The following is a 22,919-nucleotide window of genomic DNA, read 5'->3' as shown; positions in this document are numbered from 1 at the left end:
CTGTGTTTTCCTCCAATGTAGGGTGTGCTGTGACTGGTTGGACTTAAGTACACAATGAACCATATTGGGGATTAACAGATGACACATATGCAAGTATTTACTTTAAGTCAACATTTATGAAAATCTTATTTTACAAAAATGTTAACACAGCCGATGGCTACGACTTTGGTACACATAAACAGTCCGCCTTTGGGAAAGCGCAAGTAATGCGTAAATCGACGACTACACTTCAGTTGCCGGCACCGTCCCGTTAGCCCCACCCCTACCGAAGCCCGTCTCCTTGCTATTGGTTCCTTTCCCTACCCCGTCGGTTGCCGTGGAGACCAAGCCTATGGCAACCAGGAGAAGCCAAAGTTTGTCGAATCTCTGGAACCGCCGAGGAATCCCGAGCTCTTGGCCCGACTCACCGCTGCCCTCATGGCTCTCTACGAGCTCTTCTCTCACCCAGTGGAGCGGGGCTACCGCGCGGGGCTCTGCTCTAAGGCCGCACTGTTCCTGATGCTGTCCGCCGCGCTCACGTACATCCCGCCGCTGCTGGTGGCCTTCCGGAGCCACGGTGAGCCTGCCCCCCGGCCGGTGCGCGACGCGGCTCTCCGCGGCGACCGCGCCGGCTTCCCTGACCTCGGCCCCTCCGCCTCCCGCCCTTTTTACCTCAGGGTTTTGGCTGAAACGAAGCAGCTATGAGGAGCAGCCGACCGTGCGCTTCCAGCACCAGGTGCTGCTCGTGGCCTTGCTAGGACCCGAGCACGGTGGTTTCCTAGCCTGGAGCACGTTTCCCGCCTTCAACCGGCTGCAGGGGGATCACCTGCGCGTCCCGCTCGTTTCGGTGCGTGGTTCCCGCCTGGGCCCAGCCGCCCGTCGGTACTGGGCTGCGGTGGGGATGGGGGAAGGGGTGGGAGGGCGCGCCGCGGCCGGAGCCCCGGCCCCTGTGTCCGGGGGAGCCCGGCTTGGGTCTGAGGGAGTCACGAACCCACGGGAAGTTCTGTGCACAAGTTCACTGACCCGAGCTTATGTTTAATTTCCTGGGGAGCAAATTTGTTGTTTCATTCGACTTCTCCAAGCCGTCCACCACCCCAATAAAGTTAGCTACAGCTGTCAGCGTCTGTGACCTATACAGAGGCTAGAAGCCTGGGGGGCAACCTATGTCCGACCCTGTCATTTCCGTGGGCCTGCCCCTTCCTAATGGAAGGGTGGTCGCGAAAGTTGCCTTATGAGTCGTGAAGGCCGAGTGGTGTTCTAGTTAACTACCCCGTCGTGCAGCTGCAGTAGTGCATCAGCACTCGGTAGGAACGGAAAGGTCAGGCATTTTTAGGCAGACTGACACGCGGAAGCCAACGTGCTGGTTGGTTAAGCAACCTCCGCAGAATGTGCTGCTGGCCCAGGCCCGCCTCCCTGGGCTCGCCTCCTTAGATGCCGCTCCATCCTGCCGCTGTCTGGGATGAAAATGAAGCATTTTACTGTCTGTAATCTAGTATCTGGTTCACGATAAGTGAGGGCTTCCTATACAATCACCCCCTTTACACTCATTTTCTGAAAACATTTTCCTTTAGAAGTAGGAAAATTCTGGATTTCCTTCTTCCAAAGTTGAATCTCTTTAGACATCTCTGAGATGATTGGCCTACAGTCAAATTTGTGCAGCGGAAAAAAAAATTGACTTTTTGCCCAGCAACTAAACAAAGTGACAAAAATTTTAAAATCTGATTGGTCATATGAATAACCGCAAACAAAATATGATTCCCATTATTTTTATGATTACTTTAAATTTCCTTTTTTTCCCTGACTATAAAAATGCATGCTCATTGTAAAATATTAAAGACTTACAGGTATGTATAATGACGTAAAATTAAAGGCTCAGTTTGGTACATGTATCGATACTTGTTAATTAACCTTCATTTTAAGGTCTGCAAAGTATTTCATGATATGGAAAACTGCAGTGGATTTAACAGTTGCCTGTTGGTGGATTTTTGATTTGCTTTTACTTTTTCACTAGTAGAATACTGCAGTGAACAAGACTTTGAATAAGTCATACATCTTTAGACATCAGATTGTGAGGAATTGGAATAGAAGCTGTTTGTTGAAATTGTATAAATACATAGAAAACTAAGCAAGCAAATAAAATAATTATTAACTCCAGAAAAATAAAAGTAAGGAAAAGCAATCAGTTATGAATAGGATTTACATATCATAATTTGGTGAACACTGAATGTTAACTAACCAGAATAAGACTTTAACGCTACTGGGGGGATGGGAAGGTGGCGGTGCTGGCTGGAAGGGAGGGGGAAAGAAAACTAAATTATCCCTCCTTGTGGGAAGACAATAGAGGATGCCTGAAATGGAAGTTGAGAAGTACCAGCCAATGCCAAGGTTGTGTAAAGACATGGAGATACATTTCTAAATAATAAGGTAAATGAGGCAAAATTAGTTGCCCTGTGGGTGGAAGCCTGCAGGTTTTTGTAACAAACATTGTTGAACACTTTGATTCTTTAAATGATCAGGTCTTTTAAATTTATTTAAAAATAGAAGTTGAGTAGAGACAAATTTATTTTCGCAGCTCCTCCCTAATCGTGACATATTGCCCATTTTTATTCTCATTTGAGATTATAATGCCTCTGGGGAAGGGTGACTGCGGGTGAGAGGCCAGTATCGAGGTACGTTTCCTTTTCCCTGTAAACCCACTGTACTTCTGTTCCACCTGTGTTTCCTTTCCAAAAGTGGAAACAAAGGTGGTTGTTCTTGTTTGTGTTACAAACACACAAAAAATTAACTTGTTAGTTTTACTTTAGGTTAGCATTCCTTGTCTTTTAAATTTTTGGTAGAAATTTTTTCTTTACATTTGTATATTCCTATCTGTCATACTTTCTGGTTACTTGAGTCTAAGAAATAATCATGAAAACTTAAAATAATCATGAAAACAAGGATACAGCATTAGGTTTCATTCATGTGTTCTTTTCACTTGTTCATCCACCATGACCTGGGTTGGCTTCCCAGTTGGATTGCTAGTTAGCCTCTTATCTCTGTAACCAGAAACCACTCCCTTGAGAGCACTGCCCACCAACCCCCTACTTCTGGTGTGTGTGTGTTGCGATTTTGTGAAGCCAAGACTACCTCTTGTTTTTATGGTGTCCAGAGCTATCAATCCTCTTTAATACTGGGCAGTTTTACACTGTAAAACATAAAGCCAAAGCTCCTTTTTCTTAGTCTTTTTTTTCTCTCCATTCTAAGCCTCTATAAGTAATTTATGACCTTGTCTACAGTCTTTCTCAGTAAATTATTTGCTTCCTTGCTGGCTGAGCTCTTGGTTTGAGAATAGTTTAAAATCATGAGATACAAATAAATAGTTAGAAGATATAAAGGAAGTACAGAAAAAAAGTAAGCAAAAATTCTAGGAGAAAAAGGATAATATCAATACAAGGGAAAGAGGTCTACCAGATATTAAACTATACCTTAAAGCTCTAATAAGTAAAGTAGTGTGGTTTGGGGAATTATATAAAAAGTATGGAAATGGACCCTAATATGACAAAGGTGGCATTTTAAATCACTGCATAAAGATGGAGCTAGTCCTCAGAGACTGTACAGCAGAATTAAAGTCCAGATAGATCAAAATTAAATTTAAAATCATAGAAGTACTGAAACAAATGAGTGAAAGCTTTTTTGTTTGTTTGTTTTGTTTTTTGTTTTTTTTTGCGGTACGCGGGTCTCTCACTGTTGTGGCCTCTCCCGTTGCGGAGCACAGGCTCCGGACGCGCAGGCTCAGCGGCCATGGCTCACGGGCCCAGCCGCTCCGTGGCATGTGGGATCTTCCCGGCCCGGGGCACGAACCCGTGTCCCCTGCATCGGTAGGCGGACTCTCAACCACTGCCCCACCAGGGAAGCCCCCAAGAGTGAAAGCTTTTAAATCTCTGAGTATGACGTAAAATTTAGAAGGCATAAAAGAAACTTTTTTGATAAATGCAAATGTAAAATTTAAAAAATTATTGGCCTGGTGAAAACCATAAGCAAAGCCAAAACACAAATGACAACAAGGAAAAAAGTTTTACTATTTGTATCACTTGTAAAGGGCTAATTTTCCTAACATAAAGTGCCTACAGATCTATAATTAAAAGACCAACTACCTAGTAAAAAAATGGGCAAAGAATATGCACAGTTTATAGAAGACAAAACACACTGTGAACTAAAAAAACACATGCACAGCCTAAAAGTTGAGTTATGTTTTATTAGGCAGACATACTGAGGACTTCAAGCCTAGGAGGCAGCATCTCTAGTAACCCTGAGAAAACTGCTCCAAGGAGGTGAGGTAGGATATACAGGAGTTTTGCAACAAAGGGCAGGTAATAAGAACAAAAGATTACTGTTAGTACAAGAAAACTAGATCTCAAGTTAAGGAATTTAGCACTTTGCTATGTATGGGAAGATGCTAGAGATTTGGCTCACTGAAATCATTCCTTTGATATGCACCTCAGCGGTCTGGGGCCAGTATCCTGTGTTTTCACATCCTGAATTTCCTCAGGGTGCACCGTGGGGAGTGGCTGCAGTCTGATGGCTGCTAGATGGCAGGTATTCTTTGTTTCTGTCCTGAGTTCCCTCAGGGCTCGCCAGCTCACCATCAGCGTGGGTGTAATCGCTAATGACTGTGACATCCTTTGTTTACTGATGTGGCAGGCAGTATTCTATTTCTCAACACATAACTCTTAAACATATGAAATCGTGCTTGTAATTAGATGCAAATTAAGAATAATTGAGATATCATTTTTATCTATCAAATAGGCAAAAATTGAAGTTTCGTAGCACGGTGAGCAAGATGTAGGGAATTGTGCATACACTCCTGTATATCTCTGGTGGGAGTGTAGATTGATAAAACCTCTTTAAGGACCATATTTGTTTGTCCATATATGTCAAAATTACCAATTCATGTGCCTGCTTCTACTTATAGTAAGGTATCCTAAGGTTTGTGCACACATGTGAAATGACATATGTAAAAAGTTGCTCATTGCAGCATTGTCTGTAGCATCAAAAGATGGTAAACAGGGCTTCCCTGGTGGTCCAGTGGTTAAGCATCCGCCTGCCAATGAAGGGGACACGGGTTCAAGCCCTGGTCTGGGAAGATCCCACATACCGCGGAGCAACTAAGCCCTTGCGCCACAACTACTGAGCCTGCTTTCTAGAGCCCACGAGCCACAACTACTGAGCCCGAGTGCCACAGCTACTGAAGCCCACACGCCCAGAGCCCGTGCTCTGCAACAAGAGAAGCCACTGCAATGAGAAGCCCAAGCACCACAGCAAAGAGTAACCCCCGCTCGCCACAACTAGAGAAAAACCCACGCGCAGCAACGAAGACCCAGCGCAGCGAACAATAAATAAATAAAATACATTTTTTAAAAAAATGGTAAACAACCTATGTAGCAATAGAAGACTCATTTAGAAAGTTGTTCTATCTACCTAGTGGAATGTTACATAGCTTTTTTTTTTTAATGAAGTTGGATTTATATCTATTGATGTGGAATTACCTCCAAGAGAAATTGATAAGTGTAAAAAACAAAAATTGTATATAATATGCTTCCATTTGTATAAAAATAGAAAAAAAACCCCAAAATATACGAATGTGTGTATTTACATACACACACATGCATGCTTCAGCTATCTCTGGAAGAATTCAAAGGAGACTGACAACATTGATTGCTCTGGGGAAGGAGCTAGGTGGCTGAGGTTAAGGTGGGAGAGAAATTTTTCACTACGTAGCCTTTTGTACCATTATAATTTTGTAACATGGGAATGTAATACATATTCAAGATTTTAAAATTACAATGACAACAATTTTAAAAGGAAAAATTTAGAAAGCGCCATGTAAAACAAAAGCAAACCAAAAAAACAGTAAAATTTTAAAAGCAGGTAAGTATATAAAATGCCACTTTGGAAAATAGTTGGCACTTCCTCAAAAAGTTAAGCATAGAGTTATCCTCGCTCTTCTAGTCCCCGCTTTGCCGCGCATTTAAGATTCCTCGTGGAAGCTGAAGCCGCGCTTTCAGCGTGGCCCCTCCAGCCAGCCGGGCCCTTCAGATGAGAACCGTGCCCAGGCCAGCGCCCGCAGCTCAGCCACCAGCAGCGGCTCCACCATCTGCTGTTGGCTCCCCTGCTGCTGCTCCCCGGCAGCCAGGTCTGATGGCCCAGGTGGCAACCACTGCAGCCAGCGTCGGCCACACTCTGGGTCATGCCCTCCCTGGTGGCTTCAGTAAGAGGAAGTAATGCTGAGATCTCAAGGCCTGACGTCACTTACTGGGAGCCTCAGGGAACCCAGCCGGCACAGCAGCAGCAGAATGGCCCATGCTTTTTTCAGGTGAAATAGTTTTTGGAGTGTGCACTGAACCAGGGTGACCTTAAGCTTTGTGAAGGTTTCAGTGAGGTGCTAAAACAATGCAAATTGGTGAATGGGTTAGCTTCATCTAGAAGTTCCAACTGAAGACATGAAAAATCATCTCTCATGACCATGTTGATTTAGCATTAAAAATATAATTAATAGTGAAGATAAAAAATGTGAAGCCACCAGTTAAGCCTCTCCTCGATCATTAATAGCTTTTGTGCTTCAGAATTGCAGTGGAAGAGGGTAGTCTCACCATGTAGAAGCTCATGAGATGGTATTGAGTTTGGGGCTGGGCGGATGTTTGGCCTCTTAAACAAGCTTTTGTTTGTGAATTAATTAGAATAAAGTGATTTTCTTTCCAAAAAAAAGAAAAAAAATAGAGTTATCATGTGTTCCAGCATCCCTACTCCTAGGCATATGTGTACCCCCCAAAATTGAGGACACATGTCTACACAGAAACTTGTGCACAAATGTTCATAGCAGCCTCATTCATAAGAGCAATAACAATTCAAAAAAAAAGTCCAAACAACCCAAACGTCCATCAATGAGTGAATGGATAACAAAATATGTTATATCCGTACAATAGAATATTACCCAACCACAAAAAGGAATGGAGTCATGATATGTGCTACAACATGGATGAACCTTTTTGCTAAGTAAAAGAATCCAACCACAAAACAGCACATGTTGTATGATTCCATTTAGATGAAATGTCCAGAATAGACAAATCTGTAGAGACAGAAGGTAGATTAGGGATTCCAGGAACTTGGGGAATTAACTGGTGGAGAGGAGAGATGGGTAGTGACTGCTAATGGGGATGGGTATATGGTTTCTTTGGGGGCTGATGGAAATGTTTTGAAATTGGAATCAGTGGTGATAGTCACACAACGTTGTGAATATACTAAAATCTACTGAATTGTAGCAAAAGCATGAATTTTATGGTATGTGAATTATGTCTAAATTTTTTAAAAAGCAGGTTGGTGATATCCTGGTGATATGCTTACAAGCCGTAGTAATAAAAATTGCTATTGGGAATTTCCAGGTTAGGACTTCGCGCTTTCACTGACTAGATCCCTGGTCTGGGAACTAAGATTCCGCAAGCTCCACAGCACGGTCAAATAAATGAATAAAATTGAAATTGCTATTAATTTACCATGCCTCTGGCATATGCTAAGCATTTCATCATTAGATAATACATTTAAATTCCTGTATGTGATACTTGGCCTTTAACAATCACTTAGTAAAGTGTTAGCCATTGATTTTTTACATATATTATCTCTTTAAGCCTCACAGTAACCTTGTGAGGTAGAGGTTATACCCCCATTTTACAGACGAAGAGAACAAGACTCATAGCTAAGTGACAGTTTCTAGCTCTCAGCTAAGCAGTCAGGTCTACAGCTCAAGGGTTTCTTGGGGATTTTTTAAGATTTATTTTTATTTATTTAGGCTGCTCCGGGTCTTAGTCATGACACACAGGATCTTTTTTTTAGTTGAGGCATTCATGCAGGATCATGTTCCCCCACCAGGGATTAAACCCTGGCCCCCTGCGTTGGGAGCGCAGAGTCTTACCCACTGGACCACCAGGGAAGTCCCCAAGGTTTCTTGGTTTGTATCTTATACTCTTAACCCTAGTGCGGCAAAATACTCTTCTAACTCTAAACGTAAAGCTAGACTGACTACGACCTGTCCAAGAAACTGCCCAGAGAGCCAAGGAAGCAGTGGTTTTAGGTCAAAGTTTGACCAAATGAGGGCTTCCCTTGTGGCGCAGTGGTTGGGAGTCCGCCTGCCGATGCAGGGGACACGGGTTCGTGTCCTGGTCCGGGAGGATCCCACATGCCGCGGAGCGGCTAGGCCTGTGAGCCATGGCCGCTGAGCCTGCTCGTCCGGAGCCTGTGCTCCGCAGTGGGAGAGGCCACGGCAGTGAGAGGCTCGCGTACCACAAAAAAAAAAAAAAAAAGTGACCAAATGCTTGGAGGTGGCTTTGCAGTTGCTAATTTGGGAAACTGCCTTAGAAGTCAGAAACGGCCTTGTTTCTGCTTTAGTCAGCTCACCTTGGACAGCGTCTCTAAAGTCCCTATGCTTTCAATGCTTTAAAAGTCAAGTTTCTTGTTTCTAATGAAAGAAGAAAAAAAGCACAGAGTGACCTTTTTCCTCAATGAGCCTGACTTGGTTCTTTAAGCATGTGTGACCCAGAGAATATGGGGGCTGAAGACTACAAGAGGATGCAAGAAGATGAGCGGAGAGTACTGTGTGTCCGAGACATGTTTTTTCACCTCTCCGAAATCAGAGTGTGTCTGCCTGTCAGTGGTATCTTTTTTGTTTTGTTTTGTTTTTTACTCGGGCCTCTCACTGCTGTGGCCTCTCCCGCTGCGGAGCACAGGCTCCGGATGCACAGGCTCAGCGGCCATGGCTCACGGGCCCAGTCGCTCCGCGGCACGTGGGATCCTCCTTGACCTGGGCACGACCCGCGTCCCCTGCACCGGCAGGCGGACTCCCAACCACTGCACCACTAGGGAAGCCCTGTCAGTGGCATCTTACAATAGCTGTTGGCCAGAAGACAGGCTTGGCTAGTCCTCATTGACTACGTATGAAAACTCAAAAGTACCAGCACCAAAGCTTGCAGAAGGGACATCAGCAACTTGAAAGAAAACCCCAGAGACAATAATAAAACATTTTAACCCTAAGAACCAAGTGATAAGCAGGTAAGGGAAGGTTCAAGAGGCACTTAATAGTAGGATAAGTCCACAGAATTTTAAAGCCTGCTTATGAACCCAGACCAGTGAATTTTAGTTCCCTTTGTGAATGTTTTTTAAATGCTGTATAAAACCACCAGTGTGCTTCATGGCACAAAGGACAAACTTACATAGAAAAGTATGGATAATACTGAGTCAAAAAATGGTACAAAGAGTCATGATGTAAAGAAGTTTTAAGAATCCCTGGATCAATTTATTTTGCATATATTTTTCTATGTGCATAAATAGGATATCTGATATTAATATGCCTCAGTCTAAAAGCTCTTTCAATAAGTATAACATAAATACCCTTAGTGATTAGAAAGCATTGTGTCATAGTTTAATTGGAAATATTTTTGCTTTCTTACTGGTATAGAAAATATTGGTACATTTTATAATTAATGATATCTTAGATTAATTGAAATACAGGTAGCAAGGATTTTATATGTCTAGGAGACATGGAGTGGTATACTGTTCCTACTTTGCTGGAGACCCAAAGACTGGTGTCAAAGAGTACTATCAGGGCTTCCCTGGTGGCGCAGTGGTTGAGAGTCCGCCTGGCGATGCAGGGGACACGGGTTCGTGCCCTGGTCCGGGAAGATCCCACATGACGCGGAGCGGCTGGGCCTGTGAGCCATGGCCACTGAGCCTGCGCGTCCGGAACCTATGCTCCGCAACGGGAGAGGCCACAACAGTGAGAGGTCCACGTACCGCCAAAAACAAAAAGAGTACTATCAGCTTAAAAAGAAAAAAAGGGAAACCCCAATGATGACAAGTATATGGTAAAGTGGACACTGGTATAAACTAGGAAATTAACCTTCAGTAAAAGAATATGACTCTAGGGAATTCCCTGGTGGTCCAGTGGTTAGGACTCTGTGCTTTCACTGCCAGGAGCTGGGTTTGATTCCTGGTCAGGGAACTAATACCCTGCAAGCCACGTGGCACAGCAAAAAAAAAAAAAGAAAAAGAAAAAAAAGAGTATGACTAGAGAATAAAAGATATGAAAACAAACAGGAGCCAAATAAAATTCCAGCAAACTATCAAATACTGTAGAATCCCTGATGAGAAAAATGTTGCAAGTCAAGGCACTGTGGAAACAATGGCACTAGTGAAATTTACAGCTACTCTTACTGTCAGATGCTGTGCTGGTTATTAGGTCTTGTCTCAGCTCCAAACCTACCCTCCTATACTCTCCTTTGTGATGCTCATGCTGAGATACTGAAAACCACATTTTCCTCTGCCTACTGGCTCCCTGTTAGATTCTGCCAGTAGGAGGCATGGTGAGCCTTGTTCTGGGAGTGGCAGAAGACCAGAAATTGCAACCAGGGTGAAGAACCATTGCTGGGGTGATGCAAACAGCAAGGAGTACATCTTTCTTCCTGCCTTATTGACTCCCTCATGGGTTCTTCATCCCAGCTCCAAAGGTACCAGTACCAGCTGACAGCACTCCCTTTTTGAGGTCTGAGTTCTAGCTCCTTGAGGTAACGCCAGCCTCTTCCTTTTCTTCTCCGGCCCTAGGTAGTTATCCTGCAAAAAGTGTTCCCTGTTTGCTTTTTTAGTCCACTAATGCCTGTGTTATTAATTATCCCCTATACTACATTCCCCTGTTAAAATAACTGTTTATTTTCATTTCTTCCTTCCTGATTGGACCCTGATTGATACAGGTGGACTGATGGGCATTGACTAAATCCAACGATGCCTGTATTTATCCTATCTAGTATGTTAGTATTGATTTCACACATATCTGTAAAGGATTACCTGTTTTAACTCAAGAAATCTTTGAAATTAGGGTTCTTATGGGCTATTATAGAATCAGGAGTCAGTAAACTTAAGTTCTAGCCCCAGTTCTGTCATTGGATTCCATACCCTCTCTTGGTCTCAAAGTAATTATATAAAGAGGATGACAGTACCTACCTATCTAACTATTGCTAATTATTACTAGTAATAATACTTCTCTCCTGGGGTATGCAGAGGGACGAGACAGGATGAACTGTGGATATAAAAATTGCTCCAAATTGCACATATACCTTGTAGAAATAAGGTGATGGTGTGATTTATGAATTCTCTTAGCCAGACACACCCATTGGATTTTAGTTACTAATCCTAAACTTGTGTTAAAGAAGTATTAGCTCATTGAGGGGACTTCCCTGGTGGCGCAGAGGTTAAGAATCCACCTGCCAATGCAGGGGAAATGGGTTCAAGTACGGGTCCGGGAACATTCCACAGGCCTCGGAGCTACTAAGCCTGTGTGCCACAACTACTGAAGCCTGCACGCCTAGAGCCCGTATTCCGCAATGAGAAGCCCACGGACCACAACAAAGAGTAGCCCCTGCTCGCCGCAACTATGTGCAGCAACAAAGACCCAACACAGCCAAAAATAAACAAATAAATATTTTTAAAATGTTAAAAAAAAAGTATTAGCTCATTGAACACCTGCCTTTGTAGCTGTTGCATTTTGTGTTAAGCTTGGTTTGAAGTAAATGGAATTAGCTAATTGATTCCATCAGTGGTCCAAGTGATAGCACAGCGATGTAACTCACCTTGCCAGCCCCAAGGGAGCGAGAGTCTTACTTGGTGACAGGTCCTCTGTGGGAGATGCACCATTTGCACCATCACTCATCCCCATGGGCCTGTCTGGGCCCTCATCTTCCACTGTCTCCAGCTCATGCACTCGGCCTCATCTCACTCCGTTAAACACTGACCCGCTCACCCAGAGTATGTGTGCTTTATCAGCTTGGCTCACTCTTCCCCAAGACATTTATGTGTCTTATCACCTCACTTCACCTGACTTCTCGGACAGTCAGGTATTCCTGAATACTTTGTATAAAAATTTTTGTTCTGTCCTGGTCATTCTCTAATTTTAGTTTGCTTCATTTTTCTTTGTGACACTTAGCACTACCTGTTAGCACATATCTGTTTGTTGATTTACTTTCTGCCTCCCTGGCTGGGAATGTAAGCTCCGTTAGGGGGGGGACTTTGTCCATTTTGTTTGCCATTATATTCCCAGAACCTGAAGCAATGCCTGGCACATAGTAGGCCCTCAGAAAATATTTGACAGGTTGGGACTTCCCTTGTGGTCCGGTGGTTAAGACTCCATGTTCCCAGTGTAGGGGGCCTGGGTTCGATCCCTGAACAGTGAACTAGATCCCGCGTGCCGCAACTAAAAAAAGATCTCACGTGCCGTAACTAAGACCCAGCACAGCCAAATAAATAAACGTTTTTAAAAAAAAAAAGGAAAAGAAAATATTTGACAGGTTAATGAATGGATTTAACAAGTAGACACCAATTATGGTGCTGTGCTGGATCTCTGTCATCTGTGAACATGGCGTAAAAGTGTGCTGGCTTCTTGCAAAAAGATCTTTCTTAACCGACATCTTCTCCTTGAGTTTAAGTCTGGACATTTTAGTCCTGGAAAGAGGATCAGATTTGAAGTCAAAGATGTGGTTTCATATCCTGTCTTTACCAATAGTAGCCGTACTCCATAAATCCCTTAATCTCTCTGAGCCTTGGTTTTCTCATATATACAATGGGGATAGTACTTGCTCTGCTTACCTTCGCCTTATTGTAAAGGTCAAATGAAACGTGTTTCTCTCCCTCTCAGACTGTGTTAGAGTCTGGATTCTTCTGGCATTTCCCTCCTGGTCACTCTCCTCTCTTGCAAGTTGTTGATCTTTGTCTTCCTATCCAACCCTAAAGATCCAGAAAAGCCATGGATCCACTACAGAGAGTTAACCTGATTTGTCTTCCAAATCTTCCCAGATACCAACTGAAAAAAATTCACAGGAAGACAAGCCTGTGAATTCACAAACTCTTTTCCATCCTACTCATAATTGCTAATACATAATTGCCTCGGTAACCTGATCGTCAGCCATGGTAACAGATATCCCTCGCCTACACCGGCAAAGCTGATGTAACAGGACAGAGAAAATAGTATCCAACAGAACAGAGAGGGTAGGTTTCTCTATAACAAGGCCTAGGATAAGGACATTATTGTCTAGAAGGAAAGAAATGATTGAAAGGTTCTGAAAACTGAGATATCTCCATCTCAAACGACCTTACTAGCCTGAAAAAGAACAAAGAATCTCTTCCCCCACATAAAGGTATGGTGGAAAACCAAATGAATCAGTACATGGGGAATTCAGATGGGAATGCTGATACCCCACAGCACAATCCTTCTGGGAACCTACAGTGGAAAAGGATCAGTTGTAGTAACAAGATCCCGAGTTGTGGCAAGGAATCATGTCACCAGTGATCACATTTCAGTGAGTCTTTCCTGCTAGTCATTTTAGGGTCACTTTAGGGTCACTATGAGGTGAGACTGGATTCTGGTGTTTTTTAAGGATCTGTGATTTGTGTTTTTCCCTCCTTGGATCTCTGTTTTCCCTACTTTTTTTTTTTTTTAGTATTTATTTATTTATTTTTGGCTGCGTCGGGTCTTAGTTGCGGCACTGGGGCTTCTCTCTAGTTGTGGTGTGTGGGCTCAGGAGTTGCGGCCCGAGGACTTAGTTGCCCCATGGCATGTGGGATCTTAGTTTCCCAACCAGGGATCAAACCCACGTCCCCTGCATTGGAAGGCGGATTCTTAACCACTGGACCACCAAGGAGGTCCCTTCCCTACTTTCATGGCCATAATTTATAAAGTACCTGTGTAGTTTTAATGCCTCACTGATTTTACTTAGCTTTCTTTTTCATTGTATTCATTGGTACTAAAAGATGCACTAGGCTATAAAGCCCTGACATCAGTCCAACACTGAGACTCTGAATCAAAGCACTGTGGTTAAAGAATATATAAATAGAGCTTGGTGTTTTTCTGCTGAGTCTGTTTGGGGAATGCATAATGATTAGGATTCTTTCTTTTCTGTTTTAAAAAGTTGACTTCTAGAGAAGTAGAAGTCTGCTTTGATATGCTATTTAAATGTTCCATACAAACTCAGGCATGTTTCTAAAAAGGAAAGAAAACACCAGCAATAAAACCAAAAAAGCAAATGAGGCAACTGAAAAAGAACAATGCATCCAGATGTTTACACTGTTGTTACTGCCACTTCCAGGTCTTCTTCAGTTTGGCCCTAGAACATTTGAGAAGCCCAAGTATGCAGTTTAGGGGCCATGCATATGTGTCTCTTTCACCACGATTGATCCACTTATACCTATGTATTTTTCTCTTTTCTTTTTTTTCTTTTTTTTTAAAAAATAAATTTATTTATTTATTGGCTGCGTTGGGTCTTCATTGCTGTGTGCGGGCTTTCTCTAGTTGCGGCGAGCGGGGGCTACTCTTTGTTGTGGTGTGCGGGCTTCTCATTGCGGTGGCTTCTCTTTGTTGCAGAGCACAGGCTCTAGGCACGCGGGCTGCAGTAGTTGCGGCACACGGGCTCAGTAGTTGTGGCTCGTGGGCTCAAGAACGCAGTCTCAGTAGTTGTGGTGCACGGGCTTAGTTGCTCTGTGGCATGTGGGATCTTCCCGGTCCAGGGCTCAAACCCATGTCCCCTGCATTGACAGGTGGATTTTTAACCACTGTGCCACCAGGGAAGTCCCTTTTTCTCTTTTCTTCCGGTGAGGAAGATAATGCCTCTGTGTGGCAGAGCTCTGAGTCACTGTGTACGTCCAACAGTGAGATGGATTCCTCCCAGACTTATTAAGGAGCGGGGTCACTGGCCTCTTTTGGCTTTCCTAGACTAGAGAAGAAGACAGGAACCAGGATGGGAAAATGGACATGTTACATTTTAAACTGGAGCTTCCCCTGCAGTCCACGGAGCACGTTCTTGGTGTGCAGCTCATCTTGACTTTCTCCTACCAACTGCACGTGAGTCCTCTCCCTTTTGTCTTTCAATAGAACAGAGCCCCCTTTCTGATTTCTAGGAAAACCCACACTGCAGAAGACTTTTCAGAGGTGTCGTTTGGGATTTCATTGCAGAAGTTAAATTTGAATGTTTTTCATTGAGGTCACATTAATTTACATGAGCTATTAATAGGTCAGAGGGTTCTGGGCAGAGTGCTTCCTGCATGGCTGAGTGAGGCATAGGAGGGATGGCTAGGCTTCAACCACAGACAGGCGACACTTAGAACCCAGAGCCCCTTGGATCTGGCCGAAATTGATACTGTCTCTCCTTCTAATGATTTCAGAGGATGTCGACATTCGTGATGCAGAGCATGGCGTTCTTCCAATCCTCCTTCGCTGTTCCGGGGTCCCAATTATATGTGAACGGAGACCTGAGGCTGCAGCAGAAGCAGCCCCTAAGCCATGGTGGCCTAGATGTTCGGTACAACGTAAGGATATTGCTTACTGTCCATCTCTTTTCTTTCTGTATGTTACTGTTGTGTGTGTGTGTGTGTGTGTGTGTGTGTGTGTGTGTGTGTGTGTGTTGGGGTGTTTTTTTTGGCCGCACCACGCAGCATGTGAGATCTTAGTTCCTGGACCAGGGATCGAGCCCGTGCCCCCTGCATTGGAAGCGTGGTGTCTTAACCACTGGACTGCCAGGGAAGTCCTTGTATGTTACTGTTTGTCAAGTTCTTTGAAGAGGGAGAAAGGAACGTTGGAAATAGCATGTCTTTGTGGGTAGCATAGAAAAGGATTTCTGAGGAATTCTCACCATGAGTTATTTTAAAATATGGAGACAGATACCCCTGTATTTACATGTAAGAAGAGAGGAAAAGAATAGTCTTTGTCTTCAAGAATTGAATTGCTTATAGTTTTTGGGTGTGTGCATGCGTGGGCACACACACACAGTGTATTTATTTCAGTTGATCTTTTTCAGTTCATGTAAAACATTTGAAAAATAATACTGGACTTCCCTGGTGGGGCAGTGGTTGAGAGTCCGCCTGCCAATGCAGGGGACATGGGTTTGAGCCCTGGTCCAGGAAGATCCCACATGCCGCAAAGCAACTAAGCCCGTGCACCACAACTACTGAGCCTGCACTCTAGAGCCCGCGAGCCACAACTACTGAGCCTGAGTGCCACAGCTACTGAAGCCCGTGCTCCACAACAAGAGAAGCCAGTGCAGTGAGAAGCCTGCACACCGCAACGAAGAGTAGCCACTGCTCGTGGCAACTAGAGAAAGCCCGCGCGCAGTAACAAAGACCCAATGCAGCCTAAATAAATAAATTTATTTTAAAAAAAGAAGAAGAAAAGAAAAAGAATACTAACCACCATTTGTTAAGCATATAACATGCCAGCCTGAGTTAAGAGGTTTAAATGTGTTATCTCATTTAATCATTACAGCAACCTCATGAGATGCCTTCTCTTCCAGCTTCCCTGCTCTCCAGCCACTGGTCCTGTCATTGTCCCCCTATGCTCCTTTCTAGGTTGCTTATCCTATTGCCCCATTCTGGTCCCTGTTCAAAGCTCCTGAGCACAGTCCTTCCCTGGCACTCCTTCCAAAGAACATTTACCTGTCCCTCCATCATTCCTCACCCAGGTTTACTCCCCTTACCTCCACCTGAAATATGAAAGAGAGGTTTTCAGTTTGTTCATTTGCCATCTCCCTCAGTGGTAAAAGCGCTGCCGTCTTCTGTCTTCTCTCACCCCAGCGCTTGAAACAGTGCCTGCCGCATTGTAAGCACTCAGAGTGGATGTGGGAATGAACTCTCATCTCACACATGAGGAAACTGGAGCTTACAGGGATTGATTAATTTTCCCAAAGTCCCACAGCTTGAAAGTAACGGAGCCACGAGTTGTCTCTCTGAGGCCAGAACTCATGCATCTGATCACTTTTTACTAACCTTTACATTATCACAGGGAGGCCCGTATAAGTTGGGCTGGGCTACTTTTTTAGTATTTATTTATTTGGCTGCACTGGGTCTTAGTTGCAGCACAAGGGATCTTTGTTGCCACGTGTGGGATCTTTGGTGTGGTATGCAGGATCTTTTTTTCAGTTGCAGCATGCGGGATCTAGTTCCCTGACCTGAACCCAGGTCCCCTGTGTTGGGAGCACGGAGTCTTAACCACTGGACCACCAGGGAAGTCCCTGGCTGGGCTACTTTAGAAAACGAATATGAGATGTTATCATTTGTTATAGGCATAAGCCAGGACTGTTCCAGATAAATTGGGATTCGTGGTCACCTAGCTGTAATCAACATACATTTTGTTTTGTTTTGTTTTAATTAATTTATTTTTGGCTGCTTTGGGTCTTTGTTGCTGCACGTGGGCTTTCTCTAGTTGCGGTGAGTGGGGGCTACTCTTTGTTGCGGTACGCAGGCTTCTCATTGCTGTGGCTTCTCTTGTTGCGGAGCACGGGCTCTAGGCACGCGGGCTTCAGTAGTTGTGGCTCGCAGGCTCTAGAGTGCAGGCTCAGTAGTTGTGGCACACAGGCTTAGTTGCTCCACGGTGTGTGGGATCTTCCTGAACCAGGGCTCGAACCTATGTCCCCTGCATTGGCAGGTGGATTCTTAACCACTGCGCCACCAAGGAAGTCCCAACATGCGTATTTTAAAAAGGAGGAGACTATCAGATATAAACTTAATGTAGCACTTTTTATTTGAAGGTTTGTATATTACATTATGTCAACAGGAATATGATATTAGAGGGCAGATCTTTCTTTTCTTCAAAGGATTATGTGCTTACTGTTTGTGCTTTATCCTATTTCCATCTCTGTATTTCAAAGAGATCAATTAGAGAGAATCCAGGCAAGAGCAAGAAAAAGACAAAGGAGTTGAAAATGTGGTCTCTTAAAAAAAATTAATCATTTCTCCCATTGGAATAGAAAGGGGTATTTTATAGCTTTTAACGTGTAGAAGGTGTAAAAGGTGGATATCAACCCCTTGTTTCCATCCCTGCAAAAAGAAAGACTGAGAGTAAATGACTTAAATTGTTGCAAAGGAGTTCATTCATCCTTCAAGAAAAGATTATCAATACTGGAATGGGCCACCAAGCACAAGAGGGTTGTCTCTGAGGTCAGCCTGGGTGGGCAGGAGGGTAGAAAAACAAGAGGGGAGGGCTTCCCTGGTGGCGCAGTGGTTGAGAGTCCGCCTGCCGATGCAGGGGACACGGGTTCGTGCCCCGGTCCGGGAAGATCCCACATGCCGCGGAGCGGCTGGGCCCGTGAGCCATGGCCGCTGAGCCTGCGCGTCCGGAGTCTGTACTCCGCAACGGGAGAGGCCACAACAGTGAGAGGCCCGCGTACCGAAAAAAAAAAAAAAAAAAAAACACCAGGAAAAACGAGGGGAAGCCGCTTGGGTGCTCACATCACATCCTCCTGTCGAATCCCAGGTATCTGTAATCAACGGGACCAGCCCTTTTGCCCATGACTACGACCTCACCCACATTGTTGCTGCCTATCAGGAAAGGAACGGTGAGTCATGGAGAGAGTTCATTCAGCTGCTTCTCAAGGACTTTGCAGGTTAATGGCGTTATTGGAGAGAAACAGAATTAGAGCCCATGTCATATGAAAGTATCAAAACCAGTGAATGCTTGGGACTTCCCTGGTGACGCAGTGGTTAAGGATCCGCCTGCAAATGCAGGGGACACGGGTTTGAGCCCTGATCTGGGAAGATCCCACATGCGGCGGAGCAACTAAGCCCGTGCGCCACAACTACTGAGCCTGTGCTCTAGAGCCTGCAAGCCACAACTACTGAGCCTGCGTGCCACAACTACTGAAGCTCTCGCGCCTAGAGCCCATGCTCCGCAACAAGAGAAGCCACCACAATGAGAAGCCCACACACCACAACGGAGAATATTCCCTGCTTGCTGCAACTAGAGAGCGCCCTTGCACAGCAATGAAGACCCAATACAGCCATAAATAAATAAATACATTTATTTATTAAAAACAAAACAGTGAATGCTCAGTTATGGAAGGTGAACAGGTTGCTCAGGGTTTGTCCTTTTTCTCCTGATCTAAAGACCCACACGCTAACCATCCCCTCTACTGCTCCTATTGTCTGGCAGGTTAGTGCCAATTAACTGCCATATGTATCCCACCACTGACTTGATGGGTTTATATGTATAGATATGTGAGTTCCTCCCCACACCATACCTGTAAAAGAAGCCAAAGACAAGTTGCTGTCCATAGTTTTCAGATGGAAATAGGGACTGTGCATGACGCACCCCATGTCAGCAGCTGCAGTAGGAGAAAGCACCCAAGGTTCTAGCTGGAAGGCCAAGGGTATCCATCCCTTTCAAGAGGTGGGCTCTCAGGCTGTCCCTGAGTGTGTGCTTGACTCAGCACATCTGGCTGGTTGGTGGTCTGAGGTTTTCTCTAAAGGCATCTAAAGCATTACTTGGCAACCAGACATCATAGATACTATACAGAGACATTTAACAAGTGAGGGGACTGCAATTCCAGTATTTCTTTCTGATTTTATGTAATACTCTAGCAGCGTTATTCCAAAAATAAAGAATTTTAGAACACAAAAACGTTTATCTACAAATCAACTTTTCTTTCTTAATTCCTTCCAGTCTTTGTACATGTGTAGATTTTTTTATACAGTTTCTATCATAGTTTATTATTTATTTATTTTGGCTGCACTGGGTCTTAGTTGCTGCATGCAGGATCTTTTTTTTTTTTTTAGTTGCAGCATGTGGACTTCTTAGTTGCGGCATGCATGTGGGATCTAGTTCCCTGACCAGGGATCTAACCCTGGCCCCCTGCATTGGGAGCACAAAGTCCTCCCCACTGGACCACAAGGGAAGTCCCAGCTCCTATCATAGTTTAGAGACACTTTATGATCTGACTTCTCTTTTGTACTTCGTAATATAAATATTTTCCCACACTGCTACAAAGTTCTAATTGGTTTTCTTTTCAGAGGTAGCATAGTATTCTTTTGCTTAGCCCTTCAACAATTGTAGAACACATAGACTGTTTCCAAGTTTTTAACTTATTTTAACAAGTATTTTAACAAATAATATGTGAGCAACTTTGAACATTCAGTTTCTCTTTCCTTTTGAATTATTTCTTTGCTATGAGTTCTGAAGTGCAGAATTTGCCCGAGAAGTCAGAGTATTTTTATAGCCCTCAATATTTTATTGCCGAAGAGAGTGTTCATGGATTAACTCCCCATTTTGTTGCAGTAACCACCATCCTGACTGACCCCAACCCCATCTGGCTGGTGGGAAGGGCTGCAGAAGCTCCATTTGTTATTAATGCTGTCATCCGATACCCCATGGAAGTCATCTCATATCCTTTCTGTTAAAGGGCCAACAGTAGCTGGGTTTCAAAAAAGGAAGGGATTCCTCAGTTGTCCCAGGAAGGAACAGATGTGGGAAGCCTCAGACTGGAAATTGCTGCATTTGTAGCCCCCATGCAAATGACTGTCTGTCTGCAGTTCATACAGGAAAAAATATTCATTTCCTGTTCATATTTCTTCTTGAGTAATTCTTCTAGATCAGAATCATCCATATTTATGTCTTAATAATCTTTTATTGTCTCTTTTATCTTAAGGGTATTTGAAACATTTTTGCCATTTTCTGTCTAAACTAACCCTTTGGTTTAACATTTCCTTAGAAAATGTCATCTGTGATTCCTTAACTGTTTGTACTTATCTACCAGGATTCTGGGAAATGATAAAGTTTGCTTGGATCCAGTATGTCAGTATCCTACTTATCTTCCTCTGGGTATTTGAAAGAATCAAAAGATTTGTGTTTCAAAATCAGGTGGTGACCACAATCCCTGTAACAGCAGTGCCCCAGGGAGAACTGTATAAGGAGCATTTATCTTAAGAAGACCCTGTCTGAAAACTGTAAGCTACCTCACTATTATAGTCTTCTGAGGACTGTCATCTTAACGAAATTTCTGAAAAGAGCCTGTGGACACTTGCCCACGTGTGTGCTTTTCCTATCAGAGACAAAGAACATTCCTTTCTAATTTCCCTCTACACAAATTCTATATTTTCTACGCGCCTACAAAAATAATCACGGACTAGGTTGTGGAAATGTTTCTGAGGGTTCCTGAAGGCTATAATTTGCTTTTGTTTTTTGTCTCTGACTTGAATTTCAGGAGAAAACTACAGTCAGTTCAGAGAGCTTGGAAAGAGTCCCATCTCTGGTCAAGCAAAGACTTTTCCTCTCTTGAACTGAGAAACATGCTATGTATTTCTTCCCCCTATTGTAAACCACGTTTTACTCTTTTCAGGGCTCTCTGGTGATAGATATGCAAATCATCAGCACTTTCCACTCCTGGGCATCTAAATTTCCCATTCAGAACTGATTTCCAGCACTGAGAGGCCTTTAACTGGAGATCTGGAGAGTGAGAAAGGGAGCGCTCCAGAGCACATGTGTGCACGTGCGGGAGGGTGGGCGACTTGAGGACACTAGGACCATCCATCCACCTGCCCCGAGTCTAACAGACAGTCATCTGTCGGTAGCTCAGCTGAACAGCCCTTTATCCCTGCCCTGCTGTGGCTGGCTCTTTGCCCTCTGTCTGGGCCCCTGGAATAGCAGGCTGCAGTCAGAAGTGCTGTTCCTTTCACAAGCCCCTCAGCAACAGTGGGGGAAGTAAGGAGTGTAACAACAGGTTCTTTCTCTTTGGCCCTCACCCAACACCCTGGACACTTGCCACTCCTTCTCCTTGACAGCCCTCCCCCTTCTTGAAAAGGACATGGGTGACAGAGGAGCTGTTGTTGGTATTGGCTCCCACTGCCTGACAACCACAGAGTTTACTTGGAGGGCTAGCGGGAAGCCCAGCTACTTGTGTTTCCCTCGACTAAGGAGCAGGGTGCCCATCAGAGTGGGCCGCTTTGGAGAGGACACACAAGGAGCAGGGAGGGGATAAAGAGGATGCTAGCCCAGGCAGCCCAATCCGGGCCTGGCCTTTAGCAGAATGACACGCAGTCCAGTCAGATTACCCTCAGGACTAAGTGAGTGTCTGCCGAAGAGACCGCTGGAATGGGCCTCTGTTGCAGAGAATTCTCCATTCTCGCCCTAAGGACGCCTGGACCTGCTTTATGATACCGAGATATCACTGGCACTGGAAGGACACGCCCTCTATGAGCCACGCTTCACTCCCATCCACACACACACTCCTGAGTGCATGCCTCAGTTTACCCTGGAGACTCAGTTTTTATTTCCCAAGCACCTTTTCATTCAGACTGACCAAAATAAGAGTTTTGGAAACAAACCTGTTTTGAAGTATCCAAGCACCAAAATATCCTAATACTGACCCCTCTGCTTTTTCTTTTAATATTTTGGGCTGTTTATATGCCTAAAGTTTTTTTCTTGAGATTTAAATAAATAAGTGTTTCTGGTTTGAATCACCAAAAGGTAATGAGTATGGAAAGATAGCTGAAGATGTGTATAAACATGGCTTTGCATTTTATTACATTATTTTCATGCAAAATGTGTATAAAGAACCATGATGTTTTGTAACTTTATAATTAAAATGTTCAAACTGGAAGGTTGCGTGTGGCTCTTCAGAGGGAGAGTATTTGGAAAGGGGAGGATGGGGAGGGCAGAGGTTGTGCACACTTCTTGGGGTTACTCACCAGCAGCCTTGCTTTGCCAGGGCTCTGCCCAAAAACCTTGGAGCTTTTGTTAGCTCTTCGCAAAACCCTTGTGGCCCTGCCCAAAGTAAATGCGAATTTTTGGTGAAATCCACATGGCGTGTGGAAACCACAGGCTGGAAAATTACAACTGCGTCTGGTGAATATTAGATTATTTACAGATCAGATGTTGGTAGCTTCTGAACCTGAATCACACCTTATAGCTGAAAGAGGGGGGAAATGGAAATATACAGGATATTATCAATTGGACTGTAACCCATCACTACATCATGGTTTGAGATAATTAATATTTGGCAGGGGGGAATCCCTTATTTTGCCAAATGATTTTCCAGTTTCTGTTTGAATCAGGTTAGGTCCCATCATGTAAGATTGATAAAGCAATTAATAAAGCTTTCTTCCTTTCTCTT

General features: G+C 44.1%; 1 protein-coding gene and 1 pseudogene across 1 annotated transcript; both read left to right on the top strand.

Moving 5' to 3' along the window:
• The first annotated feature begins 324 nt into the window (after positions 1 to 324).
• On the top strand, positions 325 to 22,859 carry TMEM231 (transmembrane protein 231). Its single transcript, XM_032614330.1, has 7 exons — positions 325 to 556; positions 657 to 826; positions 14,759 to 14,887; positions 15,208 to 15,351; positions 18,290 to 18,371; positions 20,087 to 20,192; positions 20,554 to 22,859. The coding sequence occupies exons 1-7, from the start codon at positions 418 to 420 to the stop codon at positions 20,732 to 20,734; spliced, it is 951 nt and encodes a 316-aa protein (XP_032470221.1). The 5' UTR covers positions 325 to 417; the 3' UTR covers positions 20,735 to 22,859.
• Positions 2,967 to 6,664, top strand: LOC116744013 (annotated as a pseudogene).
• Positions 22,860 to 22,919: the final 60 nt, after the last annotated feature.

Source organism: Phocoena sinus, chromosome 19, assembly GCF_008692025.1.
Source record: "Phocoena sinus isolate mPhoSin1 chromosome 19, mPhoSin1.pri, whole genome shotgun sequence".
Taxonomy (NCBI): Eukaryota; Metazoa; Chordata; class Mammalia; order Artiodactyla; family Phocoenidae; genus Phocoena; species Phocoena sinus.
This window is presented reverse-complemented; position numbering and strand designations above follow the sequence as displayed.

Excerpts from the sequence above, each read along its gene's own strand:
- TMEM231 (XM_032614330.1), top strand. The coding sequence starts at position 418 with ATGGCTCTCTACGAGCTCTTCTCTCACCCAGTGGAGCGGGGCTACCGC. Across the intron at positions 827-14,758 it reads TGCGCGTCCCGCTCGTTTCG|ACTAGAGAAGAAGACAGGAA; the intron begins GTGCGTGGTTCC and ends TGGCTTTCCTAG. Across the intron at positions 14,888-15,207 it reads CTTTCTCCTACCAACTGCAC|AGGATGTCGACATTCGTGAT; the intron begins GTGAGTCCTCTC and ends TAATGATTTCAG.